At 40.2% G+C, this 20,350-nt stretch overlaps 1 protein-coding gene across 1 annotated transcript in view; it reads right to left on the reverse strand.

The window, feature by feature from the left end:
- Positions 1–251: 251 nt before the first annotated feature.
- Positions 252–20,350, reverse strand: part of gng12a (guanine nucleotide binding protein (G protein), gamma 12a) — a 30,735-nt gene continuing 10,636 nt past the window's right edge. The window contains exons 2-3 of the mRNA XM_006786785.3: positions 2,718–2,826; positions 252–1,950 (exon numbers count right to left, since the gene is read on the reverse strand). Coding sequence (XP_006786848.1) covers positions 1,825–1,950; positions 2,718–2,810 — 219 coding nt within the window. The 5' untranslated portion in view covers positions 2,811–2,826 and the 3' untranslated portion in view covers positions 252–1,824. The remainder of the gene's footprint in view (positions 1,951–2,717; positions 2,827–20,350) is intronic.

A 20,350-nucleotide genomic window follows, 5' to 3' on the forward strand; every position in this document is an offset into this window, starting at 1 on the left:
TCTTCATACAAATGTTGGAATATTAATAAAGACAGTTATCAAAATGCAGATTTTGACAATTAAATTAATCTATAAATGGTACAATAAGGCTGTTACAGAGTCACTGTGAATGGACAGAAATTAGGACATGGCAGTGGTCATCTGAATTTTTTCCTTAGGAGGCATACAGGACTCGTTTATTGCAAGTAAGAACTGACAGCTTAGACAAAAATCATAAAAAATAACAATACCATTGATAGTAACACTAGATCTTGCTGATTTGAAGACCTGAAAGTACCCTTTGGAGAAGACAACAATACCAAAACTGCTGAAAAGCGGAGCACCTGGTAAGTGAAACACAATTTTAACAAGTTCTGCTCGTGACATGTAGACAAAACCCGATGGCACAATATTGTTACAAATCGCTTTCATCCCACAGATAAAAATTGATAGAAACATCTTTAAAGAAAGTACTCCCAAGTTAGAATGTTCTTCATCATACAAGGCAAACATAAGTAAGGCTTTAGAGTGAAGAAGATTTCAATTAATACTATCTATTCTGTCTTTTTTTTTTTTTTCTTATTGTAAAATTCACCATAGCAGATATTTTTCTCCCAGCAAATCACAACATACAGCACATGCCAGACCGACACCCTCCATCCCCACAAACACAAAAGTGGAAAACTAGAGCAGTTTTAAGAGAGTGGTTTAAAAAAAATAAAAAGTAAAAAGAAATCAACGCACACACATTACGCCCACCTGGTGCCAAAACACTTAAAGATAATGATGTGCACGTTCACTTGACTAAGACACTTGTGATGAGCGAGCAGGCGGGGCTGACACTGAGTAAAGATCGCTAGCACGTTTTGTCGTGAGCATCCTAAAAATAACGTACCGCAGAAAGTTTTTACAAAGGACGGCTAAAACAGTCAAATTCAGACACCATTAAAAATATTTTTAATATGCAGTGTCATTGGTTTTCTTGGTCCCGAGGTTTTCATTACACAGTGTTGCTTCATGTAAATTCATGATTATCTTTGACCAAAGGTGTTTATATGGAATGAATATCAACATGACGGTTCATTATATCAGCTAAAGGAAACACTATACAAGGTAATTATACTGCAAGGAGATTTTACACTATCAGATTACAGCTGTAGTACCAGAGAGAAACAGACTGAACTGAGCTGGATGCAGATTATGCAGAAGCAGCTGGGGGCTGCTGCAGCTGGGATGGGTTGTAAAATACTTTGCATTACTGGAATTTAACACTAAGTGTTACTGCTCCAATCCAAAATACATCACGGTAACATTTGAGCAGAACCTGCCCCTGAATTTAGTAATCCAAACCGTACAATACCGGTGGCACCTCTTTCTGAGGCTCTCACTGTTCTCCTTGGATGACACACTTTAAAGGGCAGGAGGGACACTTTGGCTGCATGAACCCATTTAAGGCAAACCAGGGAGACGAGTAACAGTCGCTGCCCACCGGAGATGACGTGTGCACATATCAGGAAAGACCAAAATCCATCACTGAGGATTGCAAGTGCTGTTGGGACATTTCGACAAGGATATCTGCTTTGATATTACGTACTTGGAGGCAACGTATTGTTAGTGGTTAGAGCTCAAACTGAAGAATGGGTCAATATTTTCAGTGAATAATACAGGGCTGCTGGAACAGGCACACAACACATGGTTTCTGAACACATGGTAATGATTCGATCCCAGTCCACTCCTCCAATTTCTCCCAACACAAAGAAATACAGGAACATTAATAAGCCAAAACAAACAAACAAACAAACACACAAAAGAAAAAAAAAACAGATAAAGGCTAGGTGACATCCACTACAATATAGTGCAGGGTTTTTTTTCCTTGAAGGGGTTGTCTGAAGCAGGGATGCCCGTAAGGAGAGGGTCATTTCTGGCGTGTTCGGTGCAGTAGTTCATAAGGTCTGCAGAGGCCTTGGATACCTGTGGAAACAATAAAAAATAAAGAAATAAAAAAAACCCATCACATATGAATGGAGAGAGCTTTTAATGGATGTCTTTGTTGCAATGCGTAAGCACACAAAGTCAATCCATTTGTAAACACAACACATATTTATGTACTGCTCAACAATTATATGTTCAAAAGCTTTGGATCTTTAGACTGGTTTTAGAGTACGGCATCACATCTATTTGAGATGAACATGTGAAATAAGGATATCCTTAAAAACTCTAAGCACCACTGTATCTAAACATGTGACCATCGTGTCTGTCTCTGCCAGGTTTGATGGAGTAAAGACTCTGAAAAAGGAATACAAATTACTAAACAAATTGTAATTTGTATTCCACAAAGTGGCTCAAATTCACGAGTTATCATCCAATGCTATTGCTTGTGTAGAAGCAACAACTTTTAAGAGAAGCAGTCGTGTGATTGGCTGGATAATCCCATGTACACACCTCACATTTGACCAAAAACAACAATTTTTCTCCACACTCCATTCATATGTTATTCTGCAGAACATAAACATGTTTTTAAATGTGTATTTTATTTGTTAAGGTATCTCGTAACATTGAACATGAGCAGTTCACTACACTTTGAGCCATTAATTCTATTTTATTTTATTTATATAGTGACAAATCATATGTAAAGAGAACATTACACCCCCCAGAGCAAGCACCCCTGGACCATATGTTGTTGGTGGAAAAGATACATAACATAGAACAGGAGAGGTGGCTTGAATGAGGCACTATACCTTTATCCTCTCAATGCTCGCCTCTATTCTCAGCTGGTTCACCGTCCGTCGGGCATGGGCGATGTTATTGGAAGGGTGAAGCTTTGAAGACATCCTGGGCGATGCAACACTGCAAGGAAGAATGGAAGACGACTGGATGAGGAGGAAGAAACAGATAAAGAATGCAAATATGTTTTTGGTAAGAATGCACTGATGTAAGAGGCCAATAAAATCTAGTTTTGTTTTCAGTTCCTGCACTTCTATCGAAATGATGATTCCAGTCACTTGGCACTGAACGTGTCTCAGGTGTTCATCACAAGCTATTAAATGATTTGACCTTATGTAATGCATGTAATGTGTTGCATACCAACAGCTCTATAGCACACAGACAGGCCAAACATCCACATTTCCTTTGAAATATGCAAATTTTGTTTTGCCAGTGCATACTTGCAGCAAAAGTATGTGAGCTGCACACACTCTGCTACCTAAGACAGTTAATGAAGATCAGAAAATGCATGATGTGTGTGTTTGCACCAAAGGCTACAAAGTGTTCAGAGTTTTTCTGATAATCATTAACACACAGAGCGAACAAGCCCGGACATAATTCACAATCCAGCTCCGATGTCGCTCTTGTGCTCTCTTGCTTCCTTTTATTGCCACGTGTCTGTGTTTCCCATAAAAACAGACTTATTTCCTGTAACATCTTTGCATAACACACAGATGCCTTCTTGTGACACACCTTACTTTGACCAAAACCTTTCTCAGCAGAGAACAGGAAGCCTAAAGTACAGCTTCTCAGAAGTTTGTGTCGAAAGTTTGTGCAAACTGTGACGTTTAATTTAAATTAACAAACAGTGTGCGTGAAATATATAAATCAATCAACCTGTATGCAGTTACAAAAAGGCAATGATTTTTCATTCAGGCTTTTTAAAAGTTGCCTTAGAGCGTATTTTTGGTTTTTATACTCTAGTTTTAGCTAAATACCTACAGGGCTCTATTTTCTGCTTTGCAGAGATACCCTGGTGTTAAAGCACAATCTTTACTGATTTAGAAACATGCAAACAGAAAAATACAAACAAGTATATTATTATTACTATTACTACTGTGTTTATGTTTTGGTGCACAAATGCTCCAATTACTGCATCCGCTCTGAATGGGCACAGGATTGTGTAACGAGGCCTCGGTCACAGTAACTGTAAATGATACAGGAAGGTGCTGTAAACGAGACACACGTGAACTTGCAACAGCCACAGACAGTCCTAAAGCCAGTTTTAGTCCCATGCAAACATATTGCAGAAAATGTTTATTTTGTTAGACCCTGTCTGCAGGATGTAGTCAGTCCAGACAGCGTCTGATGCTGTAGCCAAATCACACTGCTTTTCATTTCAAGAACAAAGAGCGAGGGAGGAATAAAGACAAAAACGGAAACATGAAGGGACGGAAGAGTTCTCCTGGGAAGTGCCTGATTGGAGTTTTATTTCCATCCAGTGACAAGTAAAGACTTCAAAAGAGTGAGTTTGAGAGATGACTCAAAGTGCTGAAATGTTATCGATATCTTGTGAGACATCAAAGAGTCTTGCGTCACAATATGAGAGGGTAGAGACATCCTCATCTTCCTCACAAAGGCGAGCCACCAAAAGGTGAAGAGGACAAAGAAAACCCTTTTATCTAAACATGTTGAGTCAAAGTCTTTGTTTTTTTCTTCTTTTCAATGTGTGGAGGAATTTTGTGCAAGGGACATGCCCAAGCTTAGATTTTTTTCTTTTATTATTATACTGAAAGAAGCAAAGATTTTTCTTCAGGCATTTTGATCCTCACTTCTTGACCCTAAAAATCTCCACAGGTATAAAGTTCCAGACTTTTACTTCACCTGCTCCAGATGGGCTAGCATTTTCCTGCTTCCAGATAAAATATTCTGGTATCTTGGCACTATCAAGCAAAACCGACTGCATAGTGCAATATGCAAACACGGTCCAACAACTGCTGATCAAGTACTACCAAGGAATACTGCGATAGCATGAGAAATGCAAACAAGCTTCACACGGCAGGTCTGAAGTAAAAAAAACAAAACAAAACTTGGACTGGTCCTTTCTCTTCCTGCAGAGAGGCTAATCATCCATGTCTTGAGTTAAAGACTGCTATTTCAGCTTCAGCAGCAATTACACATTCTGCAAAAGAGAATAAAAGGGCTCTTAATCACAGATCAGAGGTGCAAGTAAAACCAAAGCAGATTTAAAAAGGTACCACATTTTATTTTGCTGCCAGCGTGATTCAGACAAATTCATTTAAAGGGTTTAAAGGGAGATTTAGTCTGAAATTTTACCAAGTTTTTCTCTTTTCTGTATAAATTATGCTGTGCTATGTTAAGTGATCGTAACTTCTCACTTTTCTATGTGCACACTGTGTCTTAAATAAGAAAACTTCTATCATTCTGCTCACAAGTATGCAGTCATTCAGGTGTGTTTTAAAGATATTTCCAGGATTGGACGTCCTTGCTAATTCACCCCAAGATCAGAAGAACTGCAAACAACCCAAGAGCTGAATCTCAAATACAAAGTCTATGTCTGAACACACCACAAGACTTCTAAATGATGTCCTTTCGATGTACAGAGTGTTGATCCTTGGCCATAATGTTTGGCCATAATGCATGCTGTGTTTGATGAAAACCATCAGGACAAACAACTCCTCCCAGCTGTCAAGCACGGTGGTGGAGGCATAATGATTTGTGCTTGTTTTGCAGCCACAGATCCTGGGCACCTTGAGGTCGACCATGAACTCCTCTGTCCATCAGAGTATTTTACAGAAAAATATGCATAACGACACAAAAGGATATCTGTGTAGCTTCTCAGTCATCCAGGTCATGGTAATCTAAGGAGCTTGGAAAGAATATTGTCTGCCAAGGCTGCACTCAATGCTAACGAAGAAGAATGTGGCGCAAACAGCAAAACAGGAGGACTGAAGAAAATAGAAATGGAGATTTTAAAAAAGCATTTCACAGAAAGTCAAGTTAAATGCAGACTGTGTAACATGTAGCTTTGCTTCCACAACAGCACTATTGCAGCACATGAGCATTTAAAACCCCAGCACCCTGGAGCTGTGATGTCAACTCTGAATGGGTCAGTTTTATAGAATTACACTATGAGAAACTATGATATACAACCAAATGTGTGATTAGTAACGGTCCTTTCTAATTCTGTTTTGTTCTGTTTCACTAGTACTAAGCACAGGCGTGAAGATGAGTTCGTCTTTTAATGAGGCTCATGCACCTCTCAAATGGCTGAAGTCATGACAGAGAGCGACTTTTGCATTGTTATCAGCAGCTGGGAACATCATCTCAAAAATAAGAGAAAGCCCCACTGCAGAGCTTGTCCATTGCAACTGTGAATCCTTGATGAATTCATCTGTTAACGTTGGTAACTTGTTATTTTGGAGTGGAAACTAAATCTTTTGGATTTAATGTGAAAATTTATTTGAACTTATGGACGGAAGCCATTTTAGTTTCCTATTTTTAGTTGTTTTGTTTTTTTTGTTTGTTTTTTTAAATACTACTAGCACTTTAATTTGTGTTACTTAATACACTGATTATTTTAAAATTAATTTGCTGAGTCGTTATCTTAATTTGCTGTAGGACAAGACAACACGGGGATTCACAGGTGGAAGGAATAAGGTGGGGAAAGGTACCTGGAGCCTGGAAGAAGAGATCTGCTTACAGGAAGTGGAGATAGTTGAGAGAGAGTTGTTGAAATAATCGTTGCATAATCAAATAATCAAAGGAAAACTTGCAGATTAGTCGACTACCAAAGTAATCATTGCTTTCAGGTCTAATACCAACCCATTATTTAAATATTAGTTGCTGTCAGTAACCCTCAAGTGTAATAAGTATTTAGACTGAGACACTTTTTAAAGCTTTGGCTCTCCACATCTGAAGCCTGGCATGTGAAGGGAACTAAAGAGACCTCCACGAATGTTATTTAAGATGAAATTAAGACTGAGACAGAATTGAAAGTTTACTACTTTGTGGTGATCATTTTAATCAGCATGTGTGGTAGAAGGAAGAGGCAGGACTCCCATTGGGACTCATAAGTGATTTCTGTAGGTAAAATGAGTCAAACAGTGCAGCCCCTGTGATGTGATGCCAGCTACCACCAGCAGCAGCCTGGCTGAAACTCTATGGGAGAGCACTGTGAGCATGAGTGTGTGGCATTAACCACCACCATGTACATACAGAAGCTGAGCAAAAAAAATTTACCTTCAAGGATCAGAAAAAGACCACCTCTTTTACAGCACAACACACATGCATACAAGCAGGCAGGACCACCTACTGCACAGAGCAGCATGGGCCCGCCACTCTGCTGTATCTTACACACACAAACCTACCCGCACACATGCCATTCATTAGCACGGTGTTCAAAGTACCGAGAACAGGGAACCATTATGAGTCAATGCTATTAACAGCAACACCCAGAGATGAAAAACTGTGTGTCTCACACTATTACTACACTGCAGCTTAAACCCAAAAAACCCTCTTAAAATCGGCTGACGAATACAAATAACATACATTAAAGGCTAAAAGAAGAGTCAGTCTGTGTGGTCTCTTCAGTGAGTGTCTCGGGCTTTTTAGATTGGAGCAGCTTTTGTAATAAAGTAACACTGCTTTAGGGCTTAAGTACTGACAGCTGTACTTCACACTTTAACTGACATAAGGTGATGAGAGGCAGGCAAGGATCAGCCTTTTACGCATGGAAAGCTCTACATTTAGTTGACCCAAAAATGACAGATTGGTAATTGCGGACTGCGTTCTTCTGCAGATACACCAACTGGTACTGTCTTTGGTCAATGATCGGTAGGACCTTTTCAGAATGGGTGTTATTATTTGGGCTGTGGAGGAGCTGGAGGAAAAAATGTCACAGTAACCTAAATGCTCAAAAAACTTGGATTATCTCACTCCTGCGCGCATGCAAATTTGATGCAAAAAACGAGTTCTCACAAAAAGAAACTCTAAATAAAATTCAGACATAAAAATACAGAGCTAAGCAAACCCATGCAGGCCAGGCCATCTGAGCATGGAGTTTATAACATAGCGGTGAGAATATAGTAAAAGACTTGGAGGCAACTATGTCTTTGATGATTGAGAATGGATGTTTGTAGTGAAGGCTTTTGAGGTCCTTTTAAAGTCAGAATCCTTTAAATTTTTATCAAAGCAAGCTCAGCTTTCTGACGCCACTCCTGCAGCCACAGTGATCCATTGACTTTACATTCAGTAACTGCAACTGCTCAGTGTAGTTGTTTTACCATGGGCAGATTCGACCTTCATGATACCTCCTGTATTTTTAGTCTCTGCTGATGCTAATAGAACATTTCATTCTGACACAGGGAAACACATTTCATAAATTATTTTTTTTCCAGAAAGTACAGAACATGAAGGACATTACTGAACTGTCAGATGAAGAGCTGCAACCTAATCTCAAGTAAGGAAACAAACTGTACTGTGTCTTGCTGCCGTGTGGGAGCTATTTGTTTGTTAAATCAGATCGATCCTGCAATTACTTCTTCGCTCATGCAACAATTTTTACTAAAGAAAAAAGAAAGGCATAGACCATGCGCTCTGATGTCGTGTTTCTGACAAATTGGCTGCACGACGAGTGCTTTCTGCAGTATTAAACTACATCTGCTGACATTATACATGTGCAAGCTGCACATACATGATTATGCACAAGAGCCTCTTTTTTATCTGCAAAAATATAAATCACATTTTATAGGTGATTATATTAAAAATACTTGAAAATCTACTGTCCAGACTGTAAGTGTTAGTGCTTTTCCAAATAAAGCAGTGAATTGTGAAAATGCAACATACAGACAGATGTCTGCAGCTTTGAAAAGAGTTTAAAGGACTCCAGCCACACGTCATTATACTAGCTGTTCCCCTTTCCATACACACACACACACACACACACACACAATCGTGATATCTTTCTCAACTACAACCTTCCCCCTGCCAGTAGGAGTTTCCTAGTCTGCAGGCAAAGCTAAAAGTAGATCTCTCATACTTTGTGCTGCAACTCAGCACTTTTCCAGCTGAGCGAAAAACCGTCTCCTGCTGTACCTAAAACATGTCCCTCAGAGCTACTCTGCAGCCTGCTTTACTATAAACACTGCCCTGTTCTCATAAGGTAACAGTGCTTATCAACCTTACTAATACTCAGTCATCAGTCCTGATGCTGAGTAAAGCGTGATTGTGTTTATAAACTAGAAGGCTGCAGAGTTTCTCAGTCTGTGAAAAAGAAGGGGTGAGGCACAACACAGACGTGGCGAGCTTATACTTGTTTTATACTGTGAGAACCACAAGCCTGACATCACTACTTTCCCACCAGAAAAAAGAAAGAGGTACTTATTAGGCTCTGGTTTGTCTGTCAGCTGCTGTTTGGCAGTTAAAACAGCAATGATTTTGTCTGCCAAAGAGACATTAGAGACTTGGGACCTTTAACACAATTTATGCAAATTAACTGCACAACAAACTTCTTCTTCAGAAATGCTCATTAGCATTACTGTGCTACTGTAACATTTTGCAGGCCCTGACAACACACAATTTTGCCATTCTTGATAAGACTTGTTATCATACGCAACAGCTGGTACACGAGCACCAGGGCATCTGCCATCCTTATTTATGAGCTTTGTTGAAACAACTCATTGAGTCAGCAAGTCGCTTTACAGAAATGTTCATTAATAATTTAGCATCGCAGGCTTAGGGTTAGGTAACTTTTTAGCCACATGCTAATGTAAAACATTTTATTAAAAAAAAGAAAAAGCTTCCTTTGTCATTGAGTTTCATACATTCAATTGTGCCCAACATATTAATTTTTTATAAGCTCTCCATTTGTGTATGCCAAATGGTTGAAAACTATACTTCCTATAATGCCATATTCAGTTTGCCTCTCAAAGACACTCATGTTAAAATGCCCAACTCTACAGCAGAATTAAACACGTTTACAGTTTGGTATTAAGAAAGGTTTCTTTTCTTTCCCTCCTTTATTACAACTGCATGAGACTGAATTTACCTATAATTCACCTGTTGAAATTATATAAAAGGCATAAACGTATTATGGGTTGCATTAATAGAGACTTTGCATGACAAGGAGTTGATATATAGGCCATAAGGTATCAGCTACGGGTTGTTTCAATTTAAGCTTCAGTCACAGGACCAAAGACTGATCAGTGATCATCTGGAATCCACTGGTCAACCAACAATCTGCAGTGATTGCTTGCCAATCAGCAGGGAACTACATACTTTTTTCCTTAGCAGCTAGAGGTTGCTAGGGGGCCAACACCACTTTCTACGTCTGTGCGATTGAGGCCTAATTTGATTCACTGTAATGAACCCTTCAAGCATCTTTGTCCTTGGGTTTCTTAGAGTATTGGTAATTCTTGGACTAATAAAATGCAGGTAATCGGATTAAACAACCTGACCAGTAAGTCTTTGTTTCAGACTTGATGGGTGAAATATTTACATTTTTCTTAGTTTAGAAAAATCTTAGTTCAGCATAATAGCTGTCTTCCATTATACTCAAATTATCAAAGAGAAACTCAAACCAATGGATGACATTACATTGGTTATATCCATCTTTTATACACAGTATGCAATGGATCGATAAAAAGAGAAGGATGTTAATCTAAACCTAAGCTTAACTCTAAATGCTGGTGATGCTGGTGACTTGATCGATGTTAAGAAATTAAGTATTTAAAGCACTTTGGATGTAGAAGGTCTGAACAAAAAAATAATTGAAAAAAAAAAATAGAAGATATGCCCAAATTGCTAAATTTGGGAGGGTGTCTGCTGCTTAGTCACTAGTGATAAATGTATATAAGGGTTCCAGGTTTAGCATTTGCACATACATTGACAAGACACAGAGCTGCAGCACCACCCCCAGAGCTGCAGGTTTGGCTGCACACTCTGTCCACAGGGAATACTCGGAAGTTCAGTGTTCCTTATGATTACCAAGACTGCTTGATTGAGATCAGCTAACCTGCAGCTAACCTAGTCATTTCTATCCCTGCGCAATCAGATAGTTTCCAGGAAAAGCAGCAGGACCGTTCAAAGATTAATGGAAAGTTGTTCACATAAGACATGTGGTGCTAAACATAACACAGTATATTTCATGATACAGTTAAGTTCAAACCCACGTACTATGGCTTCTCAGAACTAACTGCACAATCCTGTAACTTCTGCTGCAGACTGACTGGATCAACTAGTCTAATCACCTTGCAGTGTCTCCACCAGCAATTCAAGCTGCGCCTTACATCCATCCATCCATCCACGTCTGCATAATAAATGTAATGAGGGCTTTTAATTAACTTAAAAGAAAAAAAAAGGGTATCAGGTATATTTATCTTTGGCCAGTAAAGTTGATTTCGATTAATAGTTTCAGTCATGACAGTAGACACTGTGTTATATATACACATACATCTGAATGCTAGCAATGCAGAAAATCCACATAATCATCACTACTTCACATTTCAGGTGTCCTGAGACATCCGCATTCACGTGACTGCCACGAAAAAAGGTAAACCTTCAAAGAAAAAGACAAACAACCTGAAAATATGATGCCTCCAGCCACAGCTGTTGCCAGTAAGGAGGCATAAATAACAATCCAGCACACTGGAGCAAACTTCAACACAGTCCCACAGTGTCTAGACAGAAGACTAGACTGGACTCATTTCTCCAGGGTTTCTAAATCCTGAATTCATGCACAATTACTCGAGGCTCATTCTTGTCCAAATAAAGTATGAATGATTCCTTGTTTCAAGCACAGACTGAATGGCTGAGAAGTTTTGCTGCAGAAATTGCAACTCAGCCCAGTTTTTCTACAAAGTCAATTCAAAAGCACTAGAAGCTACAAAGGTACAAGGAAAAGCTGCACATGAAGTCAGATAAGTTGGGTACATCCATGAAATGGCAAGTAAGAGAATCAGTGTCCTTAAACATGATGTTATTTAGGTCAGGACTGTGTGAACATAGCTGCTGTACAGAGAGTGGCTGATACAGCGCACAAGAGGAGCAGCATTTGTGTCAGCGTCTCTGACTGCCTGACATAATGACAGATAACAATGATAATTGAGAGGACAAGCAGGACCGGTACGTAAAAACTAAGCAGGGCCAAGAACTCACATGACGAAAGAAGGCAATCTCAACCTAATTAGATTCCACTCCAGACACAGCTCACAGCCCAGAGAGCTGTGTTCACACACTCACTACTTGATGTGAGTGTGTGAAAAAAATCTTTTTTTTAAAATTACTTTTGTTCTTGTTTCCTTTTCTGTGAACTACGATTTTTCATCACGATTAAAACAATGGCCCAAATTCTGTCTTTGACTTATTTGTCTTTCTCACACACACATCACTGAGTCATGTGGCAAAATCTGGCTCCCAAACTGCTGAATGGGCTATTTTCAGCAGGCAGGGTCAGCCATGTGGTGGCCCGTGGCTATTGTTGACATCGCAAATTATCAGTTGTGCAATCCTAAATGTGGGTGTACTGTGGTTTAAAGATTAGGGCTGAATGTCGACTAAGTGTAGCATAGGCAAGTGAAGGTTTAATAGGTACCTGCAGCAGGTGTGGTGGGAGTTGTGTTTGTGAATCCCAGGATACAGAAAAAAAATCTGTGACCTCCTTAACTGCAGCAACAAACATGGGTAACATAAAACAGTATAGTGCATTGTAGCATCTCAATTCAGATCAAACAGTTCTTGGGGAACAGCTGGAGGCAAGTATCCAATGGGAATCTATCAAGGATTTTTTTCTGTTTGCATTTTCACTGCTAATAGGAAATAAGATGCAATAGTCTAGCTAGCAGCTGATAATGTAACATCCTTTTATTTTCTTGTGATACCCTTTCAGCCAAGTCATTTTCTCTCTTTGCACTGCTTTCTTTTTGCAGTAGATGCATATTAGCAAGTTCAAGTAAAATGAAGCCGAATACAGCCTGGAGTTCACTAATGCCGGGCTCACACTGTGCGATTTTGTCAGTCGCGCGATTCAGCTCCTGCTCAAACTGTACGATTGACTCGCAGGGGTTAGAAGTTCGTAGGTCACGATGCAGGGTCTCACACTATACGACCCGATGCTCTGATGCGACCCGAGAGCTCACACTGTGCGTCCATAAAATGAAGGTTATAACAGAAATTCTGTCGCTCGCTCTCCCTCTCTGTCTTTCACTCACACAGACACGCACACCACCACCATCAACTTTGCTAAATTGCTAATTAAAAACATTGATCAGGCAGCTGTAATTGAGCAGCAATGTAAATCCAACTATTTTCACGGTTGTTGCGGTCGTGATAATTTTGTGAGGCCACATCGAAAAGGCTCGGATGAGCTTTCCAAAGTTCTACAAGTACCTCCATCGCTTGTGTCCAGATCACACGCTGCACTGCCGTGCTGCGTCGTCTTTTTCGCCGACATTTGTGTTTGCGCGTGCGCAGTGTGAGAAACTGCGGCGACACCCTCACGACGGTCGCGACCAAGCGATTGATGATCGGAAGCTGGTCGTGAGGTGTTACCCCACGTATACTACACGATGCACGACGCACGATGAAGGCCAAAATCGGGCCTATCGCCAAAACGGTCGCACGACTCAAAAATCGGCTCAAAATGGCCCAAAAATCGCACAGTGTGAGCCCGGCATAACAGTAATTTCTTCTGGGTATTGTTCAACTACTTTAATATTTTACTGATATTTACACTTTTTCCATAATAAAGGATACCTGTGCTGCATTCATGTGTTCAGCCTAACACCCTACACTTAATCTGGGTTTATGTATGTCACTCAAAGTTCCTGTTATCCTCAGAAAGAATAAAAACCTACCTTTTTATGCAAACACCGAAAATTTGGGGTACTACGCCTGAAGGTTCCTGGAACTAATAAAAGTGTTGTATATTAGACAATAAGTAGAGACAGCCTTGGGCTGTAACTTCAAGCAACCTTTCATATCAAAAGTGCAGTAGATAGTGATGTGCAGTATGGGTTGAAACAGATAAAATGATTAAAGGGAAGATCCAAAAAGATCACAAGTGGCTAACATGAGGGCCTCGAGAAAGAGTCTGCAATCTGCAATACGCTGAACGTAAGAGCAAAGAATGAGAGATATTTGGTCTTTCCATTGATGTAACTGTCAATTGACTCCTTGGATTCCTTCCATAGGAGGGGCCAGAAATAATGAAACAACTATGTAAACGATTTTGTTGATGCTCAACAGCCTTTCAGACATGACTCCTGGCTTTACATGCATGATGTCAAAATGCTAAGAGCAGGACTTAAACTGACTCAGAAAGTTGCCCCAGTGATATTGTTAGCAGCTAGAGGGTATTCTAAAAATAGCCAGCAGCTCTTTGTTGCTACTGGCTGGTGTCAATTGGTTCAGGTTAAAAATGACACCCAACTGTAGCTGAATATGACCAATTTGGGCACCATCCAGATTAGCAAGGACTCGACAGCTTCCATGTAGTTGCCCGTGAGCCTCTGGTTCCCCAGTAATGGGTCATTATCGAGCCTGGAGCAGCCCAAAACAAACAGAGGCCTGTGGCAGATAATGCCCTCCGGACGTCATTGCAGACGCACAGAGAGTGACATGCAGGAGACATGGGCGACCTAGGCAAAGAGGCTGCCAGGCAGCGTCTCTCTCTGCGCTGCCCTCGGAAAACAAACAACATTGTTCTCCGAAAACTGAACAAAAGAAAGCTTAGTGCAAGCCGAGTGGAGTTTGCTGGAAATGGATGCAGGGAAGGAATGAATGGCGGGGCAGAGAGTTGTGCGCTTGCGACCGAGACTGAGGGAGAGATAAGAGTTTGTATGTGTGCAGGGGAGAGAGAGTTCAGCTGGAGAAAGCAAGCTGTGCAGCTGTGTGTATGTTGCATTTGGTCCTGTGCCAAATATCTGCTGCTAGAGACTGCTATAAAACTTAAAGCTATTGTGAGTGCTTTGCCTCTCGCCTCAGTCCCCCTTGCCTCTGAAAGCTACTATTCATGACGAAGGCAGAGAGATACTACACAATGGTGCTCCATTTCTGCTCCAACACTGCCTTGCCTATATGGAACAATAAACAGACGTATTCGGCCTTTCCAGGCGCCACCCCTGAGCTCAACAGACAACATTTATGTGCACTACTACTGCACCGATGGTGAAAAAGAAAAGGGCAAAGGTGTGTAGTTAGTTATGCCGCAGATTCTGCCTGATCCCAGCTGGAGCTGATGCAGGAAGCGTTAAGCAACAGCATGCATGCATGGAATAATTGATAATGGCATAGACGTCACAGAGCTTATTAGAATACAACATAAAGGTCGTAAAGGAGATTGTTTTTTGAGCAAAGAGGAAATGGGATTAGTCAGCTGGTGACATAAATGGGGATGAGTGTGTGTGTAACAAAGATTAGGTGTGTAAGGAGGGTCAAAGTCCATTTATACAAGTGTATATATGTAATGCCCCCTGTATGGCATTCAGGTATACACGTATATTATTTTAAAGCAAATTACTACAGAATCTGTTCTGAGGAAAGTTAAGCAAAATATAATATTCAAGTACTAAATCTTTTGTTGTTGATCAACAGCAGCCAACAGCCATGTAGATCAGGACAAAGGGATCAGTGGTGGAAAATGTGTGCGTTTGTTTTTCAGGATGCTCACGTCAGAGAGAGAAAGAGAGAGGAAAAGAGAGAAAGAGGTCGAGAGAGAGGAGGGGAGCAAGGGAGGGCGAGTGCAAAAGAAAAGGGGACAAAGACAGAGAGATAGGAAAAGAGAGAGACAGACACATACAAAAAAGAAAAGAAGTAAGAAGAGAGGAAAAAGAAAAGATACATGGTAAATGACTTTGTTCTTCTTTCTACTCAAAGCACTTTACCTCTCATCCACATTGTACAGGCATTTTTTTTCTGTGTAGAAGTGCTTTCTATCTAATATTCACACAGTCCTACGAGTTGCTCTCGACTCATTCGATATTGAATGCATCGAGAGAAACTCAGAGCTCAGTATCCTTGGCATGCAGACTGGAGCAGCCAGTGATCGAATCACCAACCTTCCTTTAGCCACAGCTGCCCCTGCAACACACCTAGGCCCACTCAATAAACTGTAAAAACAGAAAAAATAAATAAATAAATTGAAAAAAAAAAATATATATATGTATATATATATATATATATATACACACACATATACACACATATATATATATATATATATATATATATATATATATATATATATATATATATATATATATATATATATATATATATACACATACATATATGTATATGTGTGTGTGTGTGTATATATATATATATATATATATATATATATATATGTATATATATATACTGTAGATGCATGTGAGCAGGCTGGTGCATGGATATTCATAGGTGTTCCCTTTGCTTCTACTGTACTTTACCTTTGTCATTTCTGCTGAATCACTGTATACATTGGCATGCCTTAGCCTTTATTACTCTGTTTGCTTTTCTAACAAATGTTATGAGCCATAAATGCAACTGGAACACAGCTCCAGGGGAACAGTGAGCACCTGCATCTACATTTAAGAACACTTGTATTTCCCATTAAAATTGACATGAGCCACTGTTGTGCCAGTGCATCATTAATTCCGCAGATCCCCAAGAAGCCATGCTCACATGGTAAAATTTATTTGTGTGCAAACTTCTCACCTTTGTCATTACAGATGAGAGGTCATGAGGCCACATGGCTGTGGACTGTGGATGTTTTTTTCTACTCTGAGTATGAACTGCTTCCCTTACGTAAAACCTAGATAAGTGAAAAATAATCCAGAGGGCTATAGAAATCACAGAGAGGAGGTGAAACTGCACTTTAGAAGTGAGAAGAATCAGGCTCTTATAAAAATTTATAAACTATACCCAGGACACCAGTTTTTGCACAGTTTAAAAAACCAAACCAAACCTGAGCAACACCACCTGAGCATCAGCCTTCCTCCAGCTTACAAAAAGTGTGGGATGACTTTACGTGTCATGAAGAAGTCATGTGGGCTCATGTTTTATCTATTAGCAGTGACTGTACATGATTTAGAACCCAATGATCCCAATTATCTGCTGGTAAGAAGGGACATTACTGCACACGCAGGGACAGGAATGACAGGCATGTGGATAGCAGACGGATATCTCCACATGACCACTCAAGTTAAGTTGCATGAGAAGGCGACACACACACACACACACGCATACAGAAAAGAAAACAGAAACAAGCTCATAGAAAGTGTCAGCAGAGACAAGAGAAGTGCTGATCCCTGAGTTATTATTGGAAAATGCAGCAGTCACTCTGATAAATGCATACTCCTTATTGTGCTGACATTAAAAACCTTATTAGACTTGATGCATACTAATATATTTCTTATTCCAAAGTGATTAGGACTATGGGGGCATAAGTACTTATTACAGTAAGCTCTACATGCATTTACTGTGCCACTGTTTCAAAGTCCAGGTAAATGATTTTATCATCACTTTATGACAGCAGTGGAGGCCTCGGATAGGGTTGAGCGGGACGAGGGGAAAGGTCAAGAGGACAAATGTTTATGATCAGGAATAATACATACGTCAGCACACAGCTATGTAAAGTCAAAGACCAAAATTGGACATGAATCTTGCAAGTTAAAGTTCCTTTCTGCTTTCTCTTCTGATTTTCATGCTATTGTTAAAACATACAAAAACTCATATTAGCATATATAGAAAACTTGCAGCGATATAAAGGACACAACTGCTGCATCTGAAAAATAAAGCATTACAGTAAACCTGTATTCTTTTCAATAGCCAAGAAGTGGTTACAGCTGCGGTTTGCAATTACACTTCTGGTCCTATAGAAATTATGAGTATCGGACTTGATCTATACACTATGTTGTGATGAGTTTATGGTCTCATTTCATGTCACACTGAATAAAACATTTATTCAGCTTGGTCAGTTTATTTTTACACGACCATTATCTCTGTTAGGCTCAATGTCTAACGTCTTTGGATTGACAAGTTGCTAGCCAATAGGAGTGCAGTTTTACAGTAAGCTCCACCCTTCACTTGTCTTTTCTCACTTGTCAAAACAATGGCAATCTAGGAAACACTAGAGCCAGCATTTGCTGTAAATGTACCACAAATAACCATGTTGCATCTTGTGATGAGTCTACAAACCCACGCACACACAAAAAGGAACAAGTAACCATTTGAGATTCAGAAACTTGCAAGTGTGAAAAAATTTCATCACTGCATAAAATCCCACAAAAAACACCCAAAAGATAATGAAACACCAATGACATTCAGTAGGCATGTTGTCACTTTAAATTCCCCAACTGCAACAGCCTCAAATTCCAGTAACGCCACAGAAAAAAAACGGTGGTTTTGTTTTTGAAATGTCTTCCTTGTTCCTCTAATTACTTTTCAGACACTCAACATGATTACAAGACATTTAGGCATCAGGAACAAAAGTTTAAATTATGACGGTTAAAATCCAGAAAAAGAGGCAGACAGGATCTCAGACAGCCCGTTGACTTATAGTTAGATTGACTTACAATCACCCCCCTACTACACATACACACAAAGGAGCCCGAGTTACTATTAATCAGGGGCCACATGAATGGCTGCTCCTCCCTCCAACCACCGTGACTCTGTTCATCTAACAGTTTCAAAGACATGTCGGGTGCAGGAAGAGGCTCACACTGTGGGTCACAGTGAGGCCACTTCCTCTGCAGCCCACCCCAAATCGCCTCAAAAATTATGTTTGCCTCCTCCTCATCCTCCCTTCGTCTCCCTTTACTTCCTCTCTCTTAATGCTCCATCCACTTCTCAGCACTACAAGGTCACTAAGTTCACCTGGCTCATTCATGCGAGTAGTTTTGTTTATTTTTTTAAATGGACTATAGTCATTTAAAGAGACTCCAGTGGTGGACAAAAAAAATAATTAGTCAAGACAATACACAGAAAAGTGTGTGCCATATGGTCATCGTAGAGCAACACACAGGAAAGCAACAGAGCGAGAAGTGCTTCTGCAAATAGAGCTATACACAGAAATGTATGTGTGTGTGTGTTAATCAGATAGACTAACTGCAGTAACAGTTCATGAATGTTTAAATTGCTTATCCTGCAAATGATTTCTCCACTGAGAAAAATAAAATCTCCACATGATCAGATAACGGTGTGGTCTTTTGCAACAAGAAGTGCAGCGAGAGGGAACACTGCCTATTGGGAACAGTTCAAAAAGGTAGCTGCACAAGGAGTCGCTGTACATGAAGCATTCCTGGACCAAATGTGAGGCCTTGCTGCACCGCGAAGGAGCGAGTAACTCTATAAATCACAGCCAAACAAAGCCTTGATGTTGGTTTAAAAGAAAGTGAATTTGACAAGAGTGTGAATGAGACACCTGATCTGAGCGAATGAGAAGACACTGAGAATGTGGACAAGAAGACAGACAGCGACTGTGCATCTCACAGACACCTGCTTCTGCTCCAAACAGAAACTGAGCATAACAGACAAAAACTGTGGGGCCCGAAGAGTTTTTAAAAGTGAATAAAGGGGCGCGGGTTTTTCTCTCAAACACAGCGAGGACGCTTGTGGATGCAGAGCCCTCTGCTACAGGTGTCGAGGAGGGGTCCCAGCCAGGCCTCTGTGAGGAAGGACACACACTGGCCTTTGTTTGGGATGCCAGCAAACTTCCCCATAGACTCAGAAAGGCCCCCAAAGCAATGAAAGAATCCATCAAAGTGACACTGTTTCTCCAGCCCACTCGCACACGCCCAGACAGCTGAATTTAAAATGCTGATTGGACTGTGAGGATTATGAATGATTCATTTGTCATTGGACCCTTTAAGCTAGGCTGCATGCTTCTGCTGCACCTTGAACTTTCCTTCAGTTAGGTAAAAATGGCATGCTGCTGACAGAGCACTGAACCCTACCCATATGTACATATTTAGGAGTTGCTATTACACCATTAATGCAATAAAGGTAGTCATAGCCAGCATTCCTTACTGCTGGAAGGCTGGCCTACCCACACGATCCTACAACAGGATATGCCCATATTTGGGCCTCAGTCTTAAGAAATCCTGTGCATGTCAGAGGAAATAATTTAAGGAGTGTTTATGAAGTAAAAAAAAAAAAAGGTATACCTTCCTGTGAGTGGGAGAACTTCAAAGCATTTTATATCCAGTCCAACCAGACAGAAGTTTACATGTTTCTACAGGAAACTCTACATTTTTTATGTACTTGCCAATCACAAGTGGAACAGCCCAAATGGTCATTATGCTTCCTATCACGGTGACATTAATCCATGGTCATGGGGTTGCATATAAGACTATGCATGAAGAAATCACAAGTCAAACATATCTAACTCTGAAATAAGGTATTGCTCCTCTGACCTTTGTTATAAGATTAGAAATCCTTTACTGAGCCATGATCTTAACTGTATTACCAACAAACGGTACATTACAAAGAGACTAAGGCTCGTCTGTCGGCCTTTGCGTTAATGGCGCTCTGCTTGTGTTGGTTACTATAGAGTCCTTCCAGTAAACAGTGCTGATACATAATCACAGTGCACACATGTACGCACCCATGCTATCTGAGCCGTCTAACAAGACAAATAAACGATCCCTGATTCACGTCAGAGGTGCAA

This window comes from Neolamprologus brichardi, chromosome 18 (assembly GCF_056152115.1).
Source record: "Neolamprologus brichardi isolate AB-2024 chromosome 18, ASM5615211v1, whole genome shotgun sequence".
Classification (NCBI taxonomy): domain Eukaryota; kingdom Metazoa; phylum Chordata; class Actinopteri; order Cichliformes; family Cichlidae; genus Neolamprologus; species Neolamprologus brichardi.